The 19255-nt window shown below is 53.7% G+C and overlaps 7 protein-coding genes and 1 non-coding gene across 8 annotated transcripts; 4 read left to right on the top strand and 4 right to left on the bottom strand.

Moving 5' to 3' along the window:
* Positions 1-337: 337 nt before the first annotated feature.
* J4E79_000105 (uncharacterized protein) lies at positions 338-4130 on the bottom strand (the record flags this gene model as incomplete). The annotated part of the gene is made up of 7 exons (XM_049349023.1): positions 338-1799; positions 1853-2517; positions 2611-2984; positions 3038-3317; positions 3502-3854; positions 3910-4019; positions 4066-4130. 7 exons carry the CDS (start codon positions 4128-4130, stop codon positions 338-340), a joined length of 3309 nt encoding a protein of 1102 aa, XP_049215810.1.
* A 548-nt stretch (positions 4131-4678) lies between these two features.
* Positions 4679-5905, top strand: J4E79_000104 (uncharacterized protein; the record flags this gene model as incomplete). The annotated part of the gene is made up of 2 exons (XM_049349022.1): positions 4679-4805; positions 4851-5905. The coding sequence occupies 2 exons, from the start codon at positions 4679-4681 to the stop codon at positions 5903-5905; spliced, it is 1182 nt and encodes a 393-aa protein (XP_049215809.1).
* Positions 5906-7027: 1122 nt separating this feature from the next.
* Positions 7028-7117, top strand: J4E79_000103. The gene has a single exon. It is a non-coding gene; the product is annotated as a tRNA-Cys (tRNA).
* Positions 7118-7637: 520 nt separating this feature from the next.
* J4E79_000102 (uncharacterized protein) lies at positions 7638-8765 on the bottom strand (the record flags this gene model as incomplete). The annotated part of the gene is made up of 4 exons (XM_049349021.1): positions 7638-7762; positions 7818-8136; positions 8192-8401; positions 8478-8765. The coding sequence occupies 4 exons, from the start codon at positions 8763-8765 to the stop codon at positions 7638-7640; spliced, it is 942 nt and encodes a 313-aa protein (XP_049215808.1).
* Positions 8766-9035: 270 nt separating this feature from the next.
* Positions 9036-9758, bottom strand: J4E79_000101 (uncharacterized protein; the record flags this gene model as incomplete). The annotated part of the gene is made up of 1 exon (XM_049349020.1): positions 9036-9758. The coding sequence occupies one exon, from the start codon at positions 9756-9758 to the stop codon at positions 9036-9038; it is 723 nt and encodes a 240-aa protein (XP_049215807.1).
* A 332-nt stretch (positions 9759-10090) lies between these two features.
* Positions 10091-12618, top strand: J4E79_000100 (uncharacterized protein; the record flags this gene model as incomplete). The annotated part of the gene is made up of 5 exons (XM_049349019.1): positions 10091-10210; positions 10265-10367; positions 10418-10651; positions 10705-11809; positions 11859-12618. The coding sequence occupies 5 exons, from the start codon at positions 10091-10093 to the stop codon at positions 12616-12618; spliced, it is 2322 nt and encodes a 773-aa protein (XP_049215806.1).
* A 791-nt stretch (positions 12619-13409) lies between these two features.
* Positions 13410-15303, top strand: J4E79_000099 (uncharacterized protein; the record flags this gene model as incomplete). Its single annotated transcript, XM_049349018.1, has 6 exons — positions 13410-13580; positions 13634-13660; positions 13709-14099; positions 14180-14650; positions 14712-15121; positions 15199-15303. 6 exons carry the CDS (start codon positions 13410-13412, stop codon positions 15301-15303), a joined length of 1575 nt encoding a protein of 524 aa, XP_049215805.1.
* Positions 15304-15610: 307 nt separating this feature from the next.
* J4E79_000098 (NRPS) lies at positions 15611-19240 on the bottom strand (the record flags this gene model as incomplete). Its single annotated transcript, XM_049349017.1, has 1 exon — positions 15611-19240. The coding sequence occupies one exon, from the start codon at positions 19238-19240 to the stop codon at positions 15611-15613; it is 3630 nt and encodes a 1209-aa protein (XP_049215804.1).
* Positions 19241-19255: the final 15 nt, after the last annotated feature.

Here is a 19255-nt window from a genome sequence, read left to right as displayed (position 1 = left end):
TCGAAGCTTCAAACCCTGTGACGGCTTCGTCCCAACATCCCAGATTTCACAGAATAAACGATACCACAATTCCACAACGTATCCATCTCCGGACAAGAATTCTTAATTATCGTACCTAAGCCTACGCTGATTACTGCGTATACAGCATACATGTTCGTCCATATCTTCTGACTCATGTCTCAAAGGGTATAATACAGATAAGTAGAGAAAGGACCTCAGGTCTCCCCCAGCAGTTCCCCCAGATTGAGCATGTCACTGTCTCGTAGCCATATCGTGCCTTGTCATAGCCCAAAAGACCCGTCTGGAAACCGGTGCGCATATGGCCAAAAGAGCCATCTTACCGCCTTTCCCGCTCCCGCTCCATCATCTCGCGCTCGACGTCGCCTTCAGTCCTCACACCACCACGTCTAGCCTTGGCGTTCTTACGCAGTCCCGCTGTAAAGAGGCTGGCAATGTTGTCGTCACCCGTCGCACCAGACTTCCTGCGCTTGTCACGATGCGCGGCGGGGCCTGTGGGAGGCTTGGCATCAGCTTTGGGGCCTGTGGGTACCGGAGCCTCGTCGTCAAAGTCGTCTCTGCTACGCTTACTCGAGAGCGTAGGGCGGGATGAAGGAGAGATGCGTGATTGAAGGGACTTGCTGGAGCTGGATGGCTTCTCCACGCGTTCGCGACTGTCTCGCTCTCGGGCATTGCGCTCTCGCTCAGCGGCATAATGGTCTTGGAACGTTTCTTTGTCTTTGGATGAAGGGCCGGTTGGTATAGTCGATGTAGAAGTCGCGCTGGTTTTACGACGGTGATCCCTAGCTTCGCCGCTTCGGTCTTTGTTTCGATCAGCAGCCGGACCCTTGGGTGGCTGGAAAGCTCGTGGGCCGGTAGGAGGTTGGGCCGGTGGAGGCATGACCGCGTTCTTTGAGCGACCCTTGATGCTGAAGCCATTCGCCGAGGGCCCGGTTGGTGCGTTCAAGGGCGGAGACATAGCGCGTTTCTTCATCATCTGACCGACGACATCCTCTTCCCTCTCCAATTGAGATGGCTTGTCTTTGCGCTCATGATCATCGTACTCGCGTCGCTCGCGATCGCGATCTTTGCGACTACGGCGTGAAGAGCGGTGATTGTCGTCCCCATAATCACGCTCATCGTCTTCACTTTCACGATCGCGACGCCGCCTACGGTCCTTGTCCTTATCCTTGTCGCGGGAGCGATCCTTCTCGCGGTCGTAATCATAGTTGCGGTCTCGCTCTCGCTCTTTACGATCCTTGCGGTCTCGTTCACGTTCCTTGTCGCGTGAGCGGTCGCGCCCGCTCCTGTGCTTGCGTCGTGAACTGGCATCAGAATCCTTTTCGCCATTGCCGTACGCATCTTCGTCTTCATATTTGTCTCCCTCACGAGGTGATCGGGAGCGATGGCGACGACGATGCTCCTTGCTCCGGTCGCGGTGGGACCGCGATGAACGGTGCTTGTCCTTGTCACGACGGCTGCTACGATACTTGGAGTCTGCCGATGCAGTTCGTGTACGGTCACCCCGGCTGCCCTTCTCGTCGCGGTAACGATCATCATACTCCGGGTCACGGTCATCATAGCGTGACGATCGATGGTGCTTGCGGTCTTTGCGATCCTCGTATTCGTTGTTCAATGGCGAAACGGATCTACCGCGGTCATCGCGACGAGAATGACGGTCTGCAGAACGCGATCGGTCACGTTGCTCACTTCTGTCATCACCCTTCGTTCGTGATTGTGGTCGAGAAGGCGTGGGTGAGCGTTCCTTGACCCGCATACTCTCATCTCGGAGAGGTGACCGCCTGCGTCATTGTCAGCCACTGCTTGTACTTCATTCTCCATCAAATCTACTTACGATCGAACTCTACGCTGTGGGCTAGCAGTTGTCGCATCTTGAGCAGACGCGACGCTTTTGGGCGGTGGCGGAGCTGCATATCGCCCACCATGGGCACGACTCGAGAAACCAGTGTTGGGTCGACCTTCTCTCATCGCGCGTGGTCCAGTTGGCGCGCCTGCAACACCGACACCAATCGGTTCCGTTGGCTGACCTGTCAGAACTGTCGCTGCACCATAAGCCCCGTTATTGAAGCCGCCACGTGGACCATAGTTGCCATTGTATCCCATAATGTTCATGCTGGGGTCGAAGGCTGCATTCATGTGCTGATCCGGGAACTGATTCATCATTCCTTGAGGGTATGGCACACCAGGGCCCATCATAGACTGGTCGTACTCTCGCATGTCTGCATCGCCAGAGTCTACAGTTTGTATAGGCTTCAGACCGCCGTCTTGAGTCTCGCATTGTGGACCACCCCCTGCCTGGTTAGTGTCGTCGCCAGCAGCTTCGCTAGCATTGCCAGCACCAACCCCATCTGCTGAAGTCTGTGGTTCGAGCGATACTGGGATATCGTCGACGATGTCCTTACCTTCTTCAGTTGGATCTGCGGACGCCTTCGACTGCTCGCCCTCGGCCTTCACCTCAGGAGCAGGGTTGGCATTTCCGTCAGGCGACTGGTCGTCACGCTGTGTAGAACGAATCGGGTCAGTTTTTGGTTTCCAAGTTTGGCCGATTCCCGTGTATGGGTTCGGTAGCTTTCGTTGGTGGGTTGAACGTACGTTTTGCAAAGGACCGCCACGGCTGCCCGGACGACCAGGCGCATTCTGGCAACCCGGACCAAAGCCACCCTGGCTGCCATTCTTGTTGTTTCGCTGAGGATGTGCTCCTCCTTGATTGGCATGGAAACGATTGTGGTTCTGGTTTGGGAAATTATTCTTGGGAAACTGGTTCATCATCTCGGGATATGCTCCAGATTGATTAAAGCCACCCAGCTGATTGGGCCCGCTGAAGTTTCCATAGCCACTGCCCATACCATTCCATCCATTGCCATAGCCACCACCGTACTGCATCATGTTCATGGCAGACATGTCGTTCATGCCCAAGCCCATGTTCCCTCCAAAGTTGCCGTACATTCCGTTCATGTTGTTGAAATCTAGCAAGGCATTAGTCGCCTGCAAAGAAGGCAAAGTTATTCCAAAGACATACCCATAGGATTCATGCCGTTCCAGCCGCCGTTGGCCATGATATTAGGCATCCCGTTCCAAGCCATGCCATTGCTGAAGCCGCCCTGATTGGGGAAGCCGAAGCCCATCTGGCTTTGCACACCGCTCATCGGCGGGTTGTTGCCAATCATGCCATTAGTTCCGTTGGAGGGTTTTTGCTCGTCGGTCGAGCTGTCGGCCGCTGAAGGTCCCGTGTTCTTGGTCACGCTCTGGGAGGCGGTGCTACCGCGCCGCTCAGTCTCCATCTCAGGAGAAGCATTTTCCTGATTTGGTCAGCAAGAGCGCGAGTGCAGTGGAAAGCATCTCCGGTCATTGGCACGTGTGGCAACCATGTTTTGCAATGCTTAGAGGCCCGACGGTGTCTCTTCTGCTTGGTTTCTTCTTCTTCTGATTGTACAGTACCCGCATGCTCGCGCAAGAGCGAAATGAAAGACTTTCACAACCTACCTCCTTTGGTTGGGCCGCGGCCGAGCCGGCGCGCTGTCCAGCCTCTTCTGGGGCCTCGGCAGAACCAGCAGCTTGTTCAGCAGCACCGCCTTCTGCCTTGTGCGCATCCTCAACACTGTCTACGGGCTGCTCTGTACCATCACCGACCGGCAGGACCTCAGGCGCGGCCGGTGTCACCTCGACGGGCGGGGTAGCTGCCTGTGCCGCGGCCTTGGCCTCTTCCTTCTTCTTCTGTTTTTGTAGCCACACTCGCATCGTGTTACGCAGAGACTTGTTCGGTGTGCAAGAGTCGGCCTCGAGCGGTGAGTGGTCGCACGAGGGACACGCTGTCGGGAACTGGAGGTTTCCTTGACCTGGGCCGCGTTAGCGCCTGCGAGAATCTCCGGCAGCAGCATATGGTGTACGCACATGGTGAGCATATGGATTTAGCACAGCAGATCAGCTTGTATGAGTCGAACGCAAGCTCGTTACACAGGGCGCAGAAGAAGTTCTTTGGGAAGGCCGTCGTGGGGAGCGACCTGCTTACGTTAGTATGAGTTCAGAGCCTAGGCATTTCGCACGTACACAGCAAGCTCTCTCAGCTCGTCGGCGAGCGGCGCCGCCTTCGGATCGGTTGCGGGGTCGCCCATGGTAAGGCCCGACAAGTTCGCGACTTGGGGTCAGGCTGCCGTGTAAGAGTTGAACCCGATGTTTGCGCCAGACGTTACTCCATCAATGGGAAATGGCGGATGAGAGACAAGGAAAGATTGAAGTAAGAGAGCCCCTCGATGCAGGCGCAGGCAAGCAGGCAGGCTTGTTTGCAGGCGCGGACAGACGTGTTTGCGGAGTGACAGCTAAGTGAGTCGCGGAAGTTTTCTGGAAGTCGCGACCGACCGACGGGTCCGTGCGCAGCTCCGCTAATTATCGTCACGTGCGAACCGCTCCCTGCCTAGTTTGAGCAAGTCAGTGTTTGGGTGTTGCTCCGCCTGATGTGACTCCGGCTTCACGTCTTCCAGAGGTCCGCAGGTTGCCCGGCCGAAGCTCACGGAAAGCATGATCAATGCGAACCGTTAGATGTGGCGCTAAGCGATTGTGGCTTAGCCGGACCCTTGTCAGCGTCATCGCTATTCCAGTCCTGAACGGTGTCGCTAGGCGTGCTCGTGGCTGAGATACTTTGTCCATCCTCTACTCTGTAAAGATGATACTGAGTCAAATTTCTTATCTGGACTGCATAGCTTTCCTCGTCTTTCTCGCTCCTCAATTGTTAGTCCAGATTGGGCTCCTGCCACTCTTGACATGGCTGATACCAGCCCTGCCATCTCTGGGTAAGCTACAACATGTCATGTACGTGGGCATACTAATACTCACAGCTCCCAAAGCCGTCGCCATACCGTACCAGTTCATTCGTGAACGCTTCTTCGTATCACATCAACATCGTGCCCCTTTCGTGCAGAAGGCAACGCCTTTCCAGGACTTGGTCATCCGTTTCGTTCGCTATGCATTCGCCAACATGCCCGCCTTTCTGGGGCGTGTCTTTTTTTCCAAAGCCGTGTCACTCCCTTTCTTGAGGTTTCGTATGCTGAGACACGGCATCGTCACCAGTCCTATCAGGTGGACTGAGATTAAAAGACCAAACTTTAGAGGTGTATGGATAGTGCACAACCAGCAAGAGCAGCCAGACGTAATTGTGTACTATTGTCATGGAGGTGGCTTTTCCATGGGGAGTAGTTTCTTCTATATGGAGTTTCTACTCGCTTGGGTTGCAATGCTCAAGAACGCTGGGTACAGCAATCCGGCTCTATTCGCTTTGGAATACACGCTCGTCCCAGACGCTACATACCCTACCCAACTCCACGAGACGGTCGCAGGCTACGAATACGTTCTATCGCTAGCTCAATCTTCAGTTCGTGTCGTCGTGGGTGGAGACTCTGCGGGCGCAACCCTCATCTTGAGCTTTCTGCTATACGTGTCTGACCACACGGACTTGCGACATCAGAAACCTGGCCTTGCCATCATGATCAGCCCGTGGGTCACGATTCTATCGCGCGAAAATCGAAACACAGAATCCGACTATCTCAACAGTTCATCGTTGGAGCTATACGGCCGTCAATACATCGGGAGCAAGGTGTCAGCAGATGATCCAATCGTTTCACCCGGAACGTGCAGAGATTTGAATAAGTGGAGAGAGGCTAGTCCTGAACAAGGATGGTATTTCCTATATGGTAGTGAAGAAGTGCTTGGGCCGGAGACAAGGCGCCTGATCAGCTTATTGGAAAAGACCGGAAAAGAGGTAGACAGCTGGGAAGAGCCGGGAGGTATTCATGCATGGCCTGTTGCAAGCTTATACCTTGGGGAGACGAGAGAGGCCAGACTGAGTGGTCTGAAGAGCATTGTAGAAGCGATCAAGAACAGGATACATTCATGAGACTGGAGGTGGTGGAACCCAGCCAAGACATACGATTCTTTGTCTGACGTGACCTTGCAATTGGTAAAGCCATTTCAGTTTCCTGCTATCTGTATTCACTGAGGGGGGTAGCCTCGCTTTTGCGAAGGCTGTAGTGGTTCTGAACGAAAGCACACCTTGAGGATATCATTTGTGTTCAACACGCGTATCCAATCAGATGCCAAAACAGGGCAACTGCTATGCTGCATCCCAAGGTCGTTTCTTTAATCGTAGTCTTACAAGACGTTGTGCACCGGAACACTACCTAGGCAATAAGCAGCCATCAACTGCGAACAAGATTGACTGATCTACAGAGACGCAGCACAAGAGTTCTCATCACTTTCTTGGGCGTCTAGGCCCCACCCTTGCCGTTCGTTGTGCTGGTTGACTCATGGGTTTTCTTCAATGTACTTGTCCGGGGAAAAAGAATAGAAGCAATCTAAACGCACATTTCAACGTTGTTACTGCAGCTGCCTTCCAGCAATCAGTCCATTATCAAAGCCATCGCACTTGTGCTGAAAAATAGTTGCACCAAATCAAGATCTTACCGTATACCGAGGTGCTATAACGATAACTTGCCCGACCAAACCCAGGCTCTAATCCGAGGCAAAGACGGACCACATCCTTAGTCTGACAGTCCAATACGCGTTGGAATAGCTTGATATGCTTTCAAATGCAGGCAGAGGGTACGGCTACATTGAAATACCGCGACAACTATTTTTCTCCTAAGTGCAAAGCAACGACACACGTTACATCGCATTGCCGGGTGCATCATAGGCGATGCATTTAAAAAAAGCCCAAGCGTTTAGTATAGATCTCTCTGCGACAGGACATGCCCTAGTTTATGTAACCAATGTAACTGCTTTGTAGAATGTCTGACCGAACATTTGTAGGTGGACGGTTTCCGGCAGAGTCAGCATGACGGATGCTTGATACTGCTCTTGCGGAGTCAAGTTGCAAGGCAGGTGGCGTGCTAGCAAATGCATCGATGAGGACACCACGTGGGTGGGTTAGATGTGGGGGCTGTGGATGAGTCAATGATCAGACGTTGATTTAGTAGCATATATTTTGATTATTTTCAAAATCATCTATATGTTCTTCGATGGGCCGGTAACTCAGTGGTAGAGTGTAGGACTGCAGTTGAAACGAAATGCTACCTTCCCGAAGTCACCGGTTCGACTCCGGTTCGGCCCTAGTTTCTTTTTGCCCGGCTATCTTTCTTTTTTGATACAGGTGCATTCGTCTCTCTGAGGCTATAAAAGCAACATATCTTGTTCTTAATGCATTCCCACAGAAGCATACGTCCGCCTTCTTTCTTCATTTTTTTTAACATAGGCACTTGCTGTATTCTCTACTGAAAGGTCACAGAGACAGCTTTATGTTTTTAATGTGTACAGCGTATCGCACACATGAGTTTTAGTATCAAAGAGTACAGACCTGTACCCTAGAAAGAGAAGACAGGATGCATAGCGACAGCTCATTCACGAACGTGTTGCATCTACAGCGAAATGCTTTGTCCTTGTAATATGGGTATTCAGACAAGTAATATACACACCTGCACACATGCCATAGTATAAGCCCCACTCACCGTATTCTTACAAAAGTATATATACATCACTCCCTGCACCTGGTGTGACTCGCACGTCCTTGCCACGTTCTATAGCATGCAAGTCACACGAGCCACTCGCATCTCCAACCTTCAGTCCGCATTCGTCTACTCCCATCTCGTCTCTTTCTTCAACGGCTTTTCCCAATCCTTGATGTGGTCTGAGATGACCTTCGCAGCCTGTTCCGCCGTGAAGTTGCGCCCGATGGCTTCGACAAAATCGCCTTCTGGGTCTGGTAGATCTGTTAGCCTATGTACGTGCAACCTGATGACAGCAAGACAACATACCCATCAAATAGAAGTAGATACTGTGATCAACCAGGTAGTCTTGGCCAGGCTTGACGTCCTTGGGGGTGCTGAAGTACACGCGATACGCTTTACATGTATCCTTGATCTCCTCGTGGGTGCCTGTCAAGCCGATGAAGTCAGGATGGAACTCTGCCAGGTATTCCTTGAGCACCTTGGGGTTGTCGCGTGCAGGATCGCATGTGATCATGACGGGGAGGATGACGTTTCCGCATTCGGCGACGACTTTGTCGTACATGAGAGCCATTTTGTCGAGCTCGTCGGGGCAGATGTCGGGACAGTGAGTGAAACCAAAGTAGACCTACGACACTATTGTTAGTATAAATGCTCACACTGGGTCGAGGGCGATGCCGTACGAGAGAGTATTTGCCTAGCATATCCTCGTTGCTGAATGGCTGGCCATTGTGGTCTTGGAGGTGGAATGGACCGCCTACTTTAGGCTTTCCGATACCCTTTGTTTGCTCGGCGATTCGCTTTCTTGCCATGCGCTCTTTCTCGTATGTGAAGTAGGCCCATAATCCTCCGCCTGCTGCGACGAAGAGGATGGCTGCTGTGAGATTGAATGGCTACGAAGCGTTAGCCTTTGATCGGGCGTCTAAGTACTCCCATCTGGTACATAGTTCCTTGGATATCGAAACGTACCCCGCCCTTGTTCCTGGCCCGGATCTGATCTATTGTCTTGAGCTTGCTCCGTGGTGTCGATTGCGAAAAACCCCTTGTGTGTCCTTGGCAGCTACTTGCAGCGTTCCTTGGTCCAATGCGCGTTGTCTGTAATTCCCTCCGACACGTTGCGTTGCCCGCTGATGGTTTCCGCGACGATGCGACCGGACTCGATGTGCTAAAGGCGAATGTTCGATGCGGAACGCGCGCCGCTCGTGGACCTGAAATACTCCTCACAGCCGTGGCCATGCATTTCATTGGTGTAGCCATTGGGGTGTTGATATTGGAGACTGTATGACGCCGTGGTGTTGCGAAATGGTGCTGCGGCAGACTTTCGATGATTTGGGATGCGAACTGGCGCGCTCGGGCCAACCTCGAATGACATGTTGCTCCTTTGTACATCCAAGGTACATCACGTCACCACGAAAGTCCAGATGGACATCCATAAGCGGAGGTCCTAACGATTACTTGAGCCAGGAGTCACGTCAACAAATAAGAAAGCGCCTTTGGAAGGAATGTAGCAGAGAACTGGTGGGATGTTTATTTGATACCGATAGCTTTGAGAAGCTCCTCTTTCTGCGTTGCCCCAATGGCTCCTTCTGTTTCGACGCCCTTGACGACATGGCTCATAGTCTCCATCTCTCTGACGCCGGCACCATGTGCAAAGTGCCAGAGCTCTGCTTCTTCATACCGTACCTGGAACGCTTGCCAGTTCTGTGCTTTTAGTGTGTTGACATGCTCTGTGACAGCTACGGAGGGGCCGGAGTAGACAAGCAAGCCAGGATATCCAGGCTTGGTGAGCCCAGACACGGGTGGCACTGAAGACGGAGGTGAGAGTGCAAGTTTGCGTTTGTTGGTATTGAGAAGATGGTGCAGCCATACAATGACTGTCTTGGAGGTGTCTAGACTCTGGTTGGCCCCTGCGGTCGAGCCGCTGTGTGATTCAGCAGGAGCAGAATCGAGCATGTGCCGAAAGGCAGCGAGGATGGCATCGAGGGCCTCTTCGCCTTGGGCCAGCCCAAGCCCTGTGACGGCATCTCTAATGCGCGTCCGCAGGTCGTGCTTGGCTGCGTCAGTCGCAGAGATGATGTCGGGCGACCCTGATGCCGGATACGACTCGGGCAAGCGAAGAAGGAGCGAGGCACGATCATCTTGGGAGAAGCTCAATTCCCGTGACTTGGGATGATAGTGCGTCTGGTGGGGATACATGGCATCTAGCAGCAGCAGCTCGGTTTCGAGGCGGGCGGCAGCGTCGTCTGCCATGGTGGATGCAGGCGGGTTGCCTGTGTTTGCAGGATCTACATGAGGGCCGGCGTGTGGGAGGCTGGACGGGCGCTGGTGGCTACAGTGAAACCAAAACCAAAGAGCTTTCCCGATGCGGCTAGGAGCAGACGCGGAACGTCCGCGCTCCAACCACCTGGGCACCCAGAGACACAGGCAAACCATCCATCTGCCCTCCGCACCGCCAGCCCAGAGCCTCACCCGCATGCCCTGCCCTCCGCACCGCCAACATCACGACCCGTCACGTGCAGCCAGCACCCACGGACGCCCTACGCCTGCGCCTGTGTGCGGAATGAGCAGCGGCCCCAGCGACGATGAAGGCTGCTCCGCTCCTGGTGTCCTGGCACAACGAGAACGCGCCCATCTACTCGGCGCACTTTGAGCCCCACGGCAAGGGACGCCTGGCGACAGCGGGCGGCGACAACAACGTGCGGGTGCGGCAGCCCCTCCCCGCGAGCAGCATGGACTTGCGCTGACCTGTACAACAGCTCTGGAGCGTCGAGGCGCACGGCGAGGAGCGCACCGTCTCCTACCTGTCGACTCTGGCCAAGCACACGCAGGCCGTCAACGTGGTGCGATGGTGTCCACGGGGTACGCCTCCGGCCCACGTGCAAGAGAGAGCAGCAACTGACGTGCCCTAGGCGAGATGCTCGCGAGCGCCGGCGACGACGGCAACGTGCTGCTCTGGGTCCCCGCCGAGAAGCAGGCGGCGCACAACTTGGACGAGGGCCTCGAAGACAAGGAGACGTGGCGAGTCAAGGCCATGTGCAGGTCCATAGGCTCCGAGATCTACGACCTGGCCTGGTCCCCTGACGGCGTCTTCTTCATCACAGGCAGCATGGACAACATTGCCCGCATCTACAACGCTCACACTGGTACGCCCCGTGCCCAGCCACCACGTCCCCGATAGCTGCTCAATCGTGTCTAGGAAGCATCGTGCGGCAGATTGCCGAGCACAACCACTACGTCCAGGGCGTTGCCTGGGACCCCATGAACGAGTACATTGCAACCCAGTCGTCGGACCGCTCCGTCCACATCTACACCCTGAAGAACAAGGACGGCCACTTCTCGCTGGCCCAGCACAGCAAGGTCACCAAGATGGACCTGCCCGCCCGCCGCGTCTCTTCCAACAGCCCGGCGCCCCCAGACTTCGGCAGCCGCGCCTTTGCCGCTGATGCTGCCATGGCAATCGGCTCGCCCGTGCCGTCGATGCCCGGCACGCCCCAGTCGCTGGCCCTGCCCACGATGCATCCGCCGCCGACCTCGCACAGCCGTCGTTCGTCCTTCGGCTCCTCTCCATCCATGCGCCGCTCCGCCTCGCCCGCTCCGTCCATGCCCCTGCCCGCCGTCATGCCAAACTCCCCCAGCATTGGCACCATGGGCCCCATGGGCCTCCGCAACGCGCCCCTCTACTTCAACGAGACCCTGACGTCCTTCTTCCGACGTCTTACATTTGCCCCGGACGGCAGCTTGTTGTTCACGCCGGCAGGCCAATACAAGGCCGTGCATGCGTCCGTTGCTGAAGCCAAGCAGACCGACGACATCACGAATACAGTCTACATATATACCCGGGCCGGCCTTAACAAGCCACCCGTCGCCTATCTGCCCGGCCACAAGAAGCCCTCGGTCGCCGTCCGTTGCTCGCCCGTCTACTATACCCTGCGCCAGTCTGCCCCACCCACCAGGCACATCACCATCGATACTTCGAATATGGACGATGAGATTCCTTCTCTGCCTGATCCAGTCATGCCCTCCAAGCCCCCTACCTCGCATTCATCCATGGACCCCCCGCCCATCACGAGTGCGCCTTCTCCCTCGCCAAGCCTATCAGCGCCGTCGCCCAAGCCCGCCGATGGCGAAGCATCCGCTCAATCCGGCCTGCCCCCCGGGCCTCCGTCTGCCTTTACACTGCCTTATCGCATGATGTATGCTGTCGCAACACAAGACGCTATCCACATCTACGATACGCAGCAACAGAAGCCCCTATGCATCGTCAGCAACTTGCACTTTGCTACCTTTACAGACATCACCTGGTACGTGCCGAGGCCCGCTTTGACTCCCAGTTCACTTACCATTCAATAGGTCAAATGACGGCTCCATGCTGCTGATGACCTCGTCGGATGGCTTTTGCTCATCCATCACATTTGCTCCTGGCGAACTCGGCGACAAGTACACGGGTCCTTTAGCTGTTCATAGCCGACCACAGCAGACACCTGCTGCCATCAACACCACGGGGGGGCACACATCAAACAACTCTACCCCGACTCCTACACCAACAAACGGAACCATGCCGGGCACCACAACGGCTACTGCACCACCAATGCAGAGGCAACCCTCTGCAGGCTTCCCGGCCTCTCCGAGCTCTTTTGTTCCCGCAAGGCCTGGAAGTCCCACAAGAAGCAATTCGGTATCCAGTATTGCTACTGCTTCATCCTTTGCGCCCGGTGCAGGTGACCAAAGCAACATGAACGCCCCAACGCCGGCTATGTCATCAGTGCCTAGTATTGCTGCTGCCAATTCTGGACCTGTACCGATGTGGACACCGCCTCTGACCCCAGCTCACGGCCAGGGCACGACGCACAGTGCAAGTAGCTCGGTCAGCGGGGTACCAAGCACTGCCCATGTTGGGCGAAGAGAAAGCGAAATGAGCGAGTCAGACCGCGACGATGCATCTTCGACTTCCAAGAAACGAGATTTGTATGCTATGCCGGAAGTTGATGCAGATGCGCGAGAGAGTAAGCGACGAAGGATTACACCAACACCGGTCACAATGGTCGCGGAAGGCGACAGTGCTATTGCCAGCACCGAAGAGAGTACTCCGACACAAACACCCGGGCAGTAGGAACTATTACATGGGATCCTCTTGTTTCCGATGCATTTCATCATTGTGTACATCTTGTCTTCAGCAAGGCGTTTAGGATACCAGGGCTATATTTACGGCGATATCATGTACAGATTCCTTTCTTTCCTTGCTAATGTTGTAACAGTGGGGCGCCATCACGATTATACCACAATTCTCACTGCACGAAGGTGCACGTAGTCGTACTCCACAATACAGATTATAGTCAAGTCAAATACATATACATTGCAGATGGGAAGACCTGAACTCATCTCCCTAGGTGGCCCAGTTGGTATTGCAGATTTCACGCCACTGAGGCCATCTCCGTGCTCAGAGACGTTGCGCGCAACTCGAGAATGGTCGACTGCCGATTCGACGGAACGTTCTTGTGCTCATTCGCACCTTCCCACGTTGGTATCGCCCGTATCACAACCCAAGGATTTCCAAGAGCGATCGCCTCAGCTTATACCCCTGTCACGAACAGCCGATTATGATGCCGACCAATCAAAGCGTAGCTACCAGCTGACAAGCGCATTCCTTGGGTTGTTGCCATTGGTGCAACCGTTCGGACCAGGCGAACAACGTGGTGAGTTCGGACGTTGCATTGGGCACAGCATCGGAATAGTCTTGTCCTTCGCTGCAAGTGCCAGCAAGATACATGGATCTACCTTACACTCGGTGCCCCTCTATTTGGCCTTTCTCTTTCTTCCCAGTCGTCGCGTGCACCTCTCACATTTGCAAAGAGTTGGAAATTTTGTACAGTGCATTCGGAGATTGAGGTGTGGTATAGTAAGATGGACGATCAGAGCAAAGTTCACGACGGGAAAGTGCAAGAGCACGAGCACGATGTTGAACACCAGCACGCCTGCGGTGAAACGAGTAGCTTGGGTAAAGACGACATCTTACAACTCACTGATCCTGTGCTGAATGCCAAAATGCATCTGGTTAACAATGCGATCGATGAGGTAAGCTTGTTGAGAGAAGACTCTTGTGGGTGTGTACTGATTACAGTCCCCAGATCGGTTTCACGACGTATCAATGGAAGGTACTTGATGTGTCTCTGACATCTTTGAGCATTTCTAATAAGGCTTAGCTCTTTGTCCTGAATGGTTTTGGCTACGCCGTTGACTCCCTCATCCTACTCATTCAGTCCGTCATCGCCGCGCAAGCCGCCCTTGAGTTCAAGCCTTCCTACCGAAACGGCCTGACCATCGCTGCTTACGTCGGAATGCTCACGGGAGCCTTATTCTGGGGCTTATCAGCCGATATCATCGGCCGAAAGACAGCGTTTAACGTTAGTTTGCTGATTTGCTCGATCTTTGCAATTGTGGCTGGAGCAAGCCCAAATTGGGAAGTCTTGGGCTTGTTCGTATGTTTGAGTGCTTTTGGCGCCGGAGGAAATTTGGTGTTGGATACGGCAGTGTTCTTGGAGTATCTGCCTAGCTATAGGCAGTGGATGCTTACGCTCATGGCAGCTTGGTGGGGTATATATATCCCCAATCTTCCGCTGTTTTCTTCTCCGAGGGATGGCATCTATAAGCCTAAGTACTAACACTCTGACTAGGCATTGGTCAGCTCGTAGCTGGCTTTTTTGCCTGGGCCTTCCTTCCAAATTTTAGCTGCGCAGACCCATCCCTCGATCCCACGGCAGGCCCCTGTACAAAGTCTAACAACCAAGGTTGGCGCTACGTATGGTACGCTTCTGGATCCTTGGTTTTTGTAATGTCTATTCTCCGCATCACCATCATCCGTCTCAAGGAGACTCCCAAATTCCTCGTCAGCGAAGGTAAAGACGCCGAGTGCGTCGAAACCCTCCACTTCATTGCCACCAAATACAATCGACCTTGTAGTCTCACCGTCACCCAGATGCAAGACTGTGGCACCGTAGATCGTATCGCTGCACGTGGAAATCAGAGTAAATGGGGCTTGGGAGAGATCAATATGCACCTCCGCGGCCTGTATTCCACGAAGCGAATAGGTATTAGCACATCGTTGATCTGGCTCTCGTGGACATTGATAGGCCTCGCCTACCCCCGTAAGTGTCTCTGTGCGAACTGCATGTGAGACATACGCTGACTTTGTACACCTTTGTTTAGTCTACAATGTCTTCCTCCCCGCCTACCTCTCCTCTCGCGGCGCCGCCTTCGGTGAACCATCACCCTACATCACTTGGCGCAACTACACCCTCGTGAACTTTAGCGGGATTTGGGGACCTGTGCTAGCGGGCTACATGTGTCATACGCGCCTTGGTCGTAAGTATACCATGGTTATTGGAGCATTGGTCACCATGGCTTTCTTCTTCGCGTACACGCAGGTCAGGACTGCTGTTCAGAATGTGGCGTTCACATGCATCATCAACTTCTGTTTAAATATCTACTATGGCACGCTGTACGCTTATACGCCGGAGGTGCTGCCTAGTGCGCACAGAGGTACCGGCAACGGGATCGCGATTGCCTGGAACAGGGTTATGGGAATCTTGAGTGCCGTTATTGCGACGGTCGCTGATGTAAGTCTGCTCTTCACTGAACCTGTCATGTTTGAGATGACTCCGAATGGCTGGGTTCGCGCTGACTGGCGGCAAAGACGGGAACCGCTGTCCCGATATATATTTGCGCCGCGTTGTACATCCTCATGGCAGGCATTGCGGCGATTTTTCCATTTGAGCCCTATGGCCGGAGAAGTTCATGAGGTCTGCAGTCGAGGTTCCATCAACTCTGCTCTATACATGGACTCTTGATGCAAGAATACAGGTGGACTTGTTTCAGTAAGCTCTCTCGATATTCGCCTGGTCCTCAGTTTATTCATGCAGGTGCAGTAAGTAGTCGAAATTGGACGCCACCTTTTTTCCGGACGACTCATGCTGCGCATTCCAGGCTGCAAACATCTTCATCTCATTGTAGCACGACATTGGTTCATACTCGAGGTTTCATCAAAAGCCGACGTCTATTGTGATATGAATGCACTATCTATGTCAAAAAGCTCGTTGTGCAGCAGGCTAAGTGACTTTCTCAGCATCGCCCTTTGTGCGGGTTGAGAGAAGAGCAATAGTCTCTGCAACAGACGGGAAATCAAGCAGTTCCTCAATACTTGTAGCAAATCCCCGCTTGGAGTATTCACAAGCAAGAGCGGCAGCAGCAATGCTGTTGCCCCATATTTCGTAGAACGGAGTTTGGTGTGTGAAACCAGGAGACGACCTGAAGTCTGATCCCAACACCGACTCCCAAGCTGAACAAACTACTTCCTCCAAGATCTTTCTATCTTCTGTCCCAGGCCTTGATGCCTGCTTCCTAGCTTGACGGGGGCTGACCAGGTTGTGCTGGAATGCAGCCAGATCGAATTGAGCAAGGATGTCTGACAGTTTCTGTTCCAATAAATGAGGCAGCTGTTCGTAAGTTTGAACGAAGCCGCTCAACACCGCTTTAACCCGATCTTCCGAGAAAGCCTGTTGCGAGTATCTCAGTTCGACTTCTAGCTTGTTGTCGCGAGCAGATGTTTGTAGCCATAGGTCGGCTTTGTCATGCTCCGGTTCGTACACATCGAATGCGCACCCGCCAAGTTCTGGAAATGGCTGCTCGATCGACCCGAAGCTGAGATGGTTCACGACTGTCGAGAATCGTGTCCATCGAGGCCAATTGGTGCACTTCTCTATGATGTGATGGTGTCCAATATGGCCATGCTGCAGCGACTTCAGATAGTTGCTTTGAGTCGCATCGAGAAGCGAAGAAGCTTTTGCGGTTGAAACGACATCCGTGCGCAAAGGTATGACGTTCATGCATGGGCCGAGGATATCCGATACGTTGGGCATCATCATGTGTCTTCCAGAAATGATGCACCCGAATACGACAGAGTCCTGACCCGTAAGCTTCGACAGCACGATCGACCATGAGGCAAGAACAGCGGTTGCGCTCGTGTAACCCGAAGTCTTCAGATCTACCAAGGGAACGGAAATCTTGACGGCGCCGTTGATAGGGCAGTCCACGCTAGGGCGAGTGTGAGCACGAACTTCGCTCATCGAGCTATTGGCCAGAGCTGTCTTCCAGAACGTCTCAGAATTCCTGCTTGCTAAGACTGCTTCTGCGCAGAAGTCGGTGAAAGGAATGACTTCCAATGGTCTGTCAAAATACAAAGCCTCGAGCGAGCGCCACAATGTGTCGAGACTGAGCGCGTCGTACTGGGCGTGGGAGATTCGAAGGACCAGTTGCGCTGTGCTAGTCGTGGCATCATGTACAAGGGTAAAAGCTACCAAAGTATCGCCGAGTTGACGGTGTCGTTTCATATCCTGCTGAATGATCTCCTTAACAAGCCCGTCCATATTCTGACTGTCACTAGACTGCTCCACAGTGAACCGGAAGGGGAAAGCCTTGGCCTTGAGAACGACCTGGAAAGTTTGTCTTGCTTTCACTACGAACACCGTCCGTAGGAGGGCGTGTTGATTTATGAGCTGTTGACAAGCGCGTTGCAACCTTCCAACATCCAGTGTTTTGGGGAACTTGAAGATCATGTAGTCATGCCAGCCATGTGACTTGAGCAGACCCTGCCCGACACACCAGGCCTGCCAGTCCGTCGCCAGAGCAACAGCGTCGACATCATCTTGTGAGATCTCCGGTGCGACTGTCTCTATCGTGTGCGCTGTATATTCACCGCCTAGCGTAGTCGACTGAGCGCATACCTCGAACCTTGCCGATGTACTCATAGCCTGGAGAGTTCGATTCACCAGGATGTCTTCGATTGACAGAATGACCTGCTCTTTCCGTGCTTGTGCGATGAGCTTGATACAGTGCAAGGAATCTCCGCCAAGATGGAAGAAATCGTCCTGCAAACCGATGTACTCTACAGGAAGGCCGAGCACTGAGGCCCATAGACGTTGCATCGTTCGCTCCTGCAATGTCACTGGCGCAGACTTGCTTAGAGCGCCAACATGCTTCACCAGATCAACCAACGACATCCTGGCAGCCTGACTCCGCAGTAGCTTTCGATCGAGTTTGCCAGACGGGTTTAACGGCCGTTCTTTGAGTTCCACAAATCCGCGCGGTATCATGTGATCCGGAAGACTGTCCGCCAATCTCTCTCTCAACTGCCTGACTTCGTGAGAGAAGTCTGTTGCAAGCCCGTGTATGAAAGCGACGAGCATTGGCCCAGTTCCGGTTGTCGGTTCGACTATCTCCGCTGCGACCGTCACACCCGATGGGAGGCTGTCCAACAACGACTTCTCCACCTCTCCCAACTCAAAGCGTTGCCCATGTAACTTGACACGCGTATCTTTCCTTCCCACAATCTGCACAACGCCATCTTCGATATACTTTGCCAAATCTCCCGTTCGAAACATCACTCTGGGTCTCATCTCCCCCCTCGCTTTCGCCCATACAGGTGGCCCGTCGATAAATGCCTTCGTATTAGCTTCCGGGTCGTTGCGGTATCCCTGGAATAGCGCTGGTCCCTCAAAAAGAAGTTCCCCCGTTTCCCCGATCGGCGCTAGTGTATTCGCATCGTCTTGGTCAACGATCCATGCGCAACCCGTCATAAACTGGCGAGCTTTACATTTCTTCCCGCTAACATCGATGGCGTTCGCAATACCGACGCCCTCCGTCATGCCAATCGCCTCCACAAGCGACACCCGCGGCGCCCAAATATCGATGAGTCGCTGAGTTACGGGCTCACCCCCTACGGTCAAAAACTGCAAGCAATCCACTTCCTCTGGCTTCAGCAGGTTCAGCAGCGTTGGTGTAAGGAAGGTCCGAGTGATTTTCTTCCTGGTGATGAAGTCCGCTATACCGCCCATGCGCTCTCGCTCTGGTGGTAGGATCAATAGACCCCCGTTACAAAGCGTCTTCAAAGTCGTGACAATGCTCGCAGCAAAAGCCTGGGAGGCGAAGTTGAGAACGCGGCTACTAGCTGCGTAACCATGACCATGGATAACATTAGAGACCGCACTGCTTTGCGTATGTTGAACCACTTTAGGTAGTCCCGTCGATCCTGATGTGAAACACACATAAGCGAGATCATTCGGAAGGCCGACTGGCAGGTCTATCACTCCGATCATCCCACTCTCGGAATCGCTGCTGCAAAGTTCTGGCACATTGATGACCACCTTGCTGACAACTTCGCGTGGAAACCTCTCGTTGAACTTTTCTTCGGCAAGCATTACTCGAGGACTTATAGTGGCCAGGCACGCATGTAACCGCTCCGTTGGGTTGCCAGGGTCCAGCGTCGTGTACGCCATCCCCGCCTTCGACACAGCCATCATACAGACAACTAGCCAGATGGATTTGTCGAAACAGATCGGGATGATTTCACCGGCAGTGGCTTCATCGAGTATAGTATGAAGATGTTGGGCTAAACGCGTAGAGTAGTCTTCCAATTGCGTGTATGTGAGTGTACCGTCTGGTGCGTCCACCGCAGGCGCGTCAGGGGAGCAGCTGACTTGCTTGGTGAAGACTTGAGTGATAGTCAAGTGAGGAGTTGGCGGAAGTGAAGCGTTCCAAGACCATATCTGATCTTCTTCTTCTCGAGTGATCTTCGTTCTGCCTTTCGGGGACATGTTGCTCGTTTCGGAGATTATGGCTGTGCTCATTTCTGGAGGCCGGAGGATGGATAACAATGGTGGATTGGACGTCGGCGTGACCATGAGACGTAGTGGGCC

The sequence above is a fragment of the Alternaria viburni genome (assembly GCF_023758015.1).
Source record: "Alternaria viburni strain BMP 2772 chromosome Unknown scaffold_1, whole genome shotgun sequence".
NCBI classification, from domain to species: Eukaryota; Fungi; Ascomycota; class Dothideomycetes; order Pleosporales; family Pleosporaceae; genus Alternaria; species Alternaria viburni.
The sequence above is the reverse complement of the archived record's forward strand: the minus strand, read 5'-3'. Positions and strand labels throughout refer to the sequence as shown.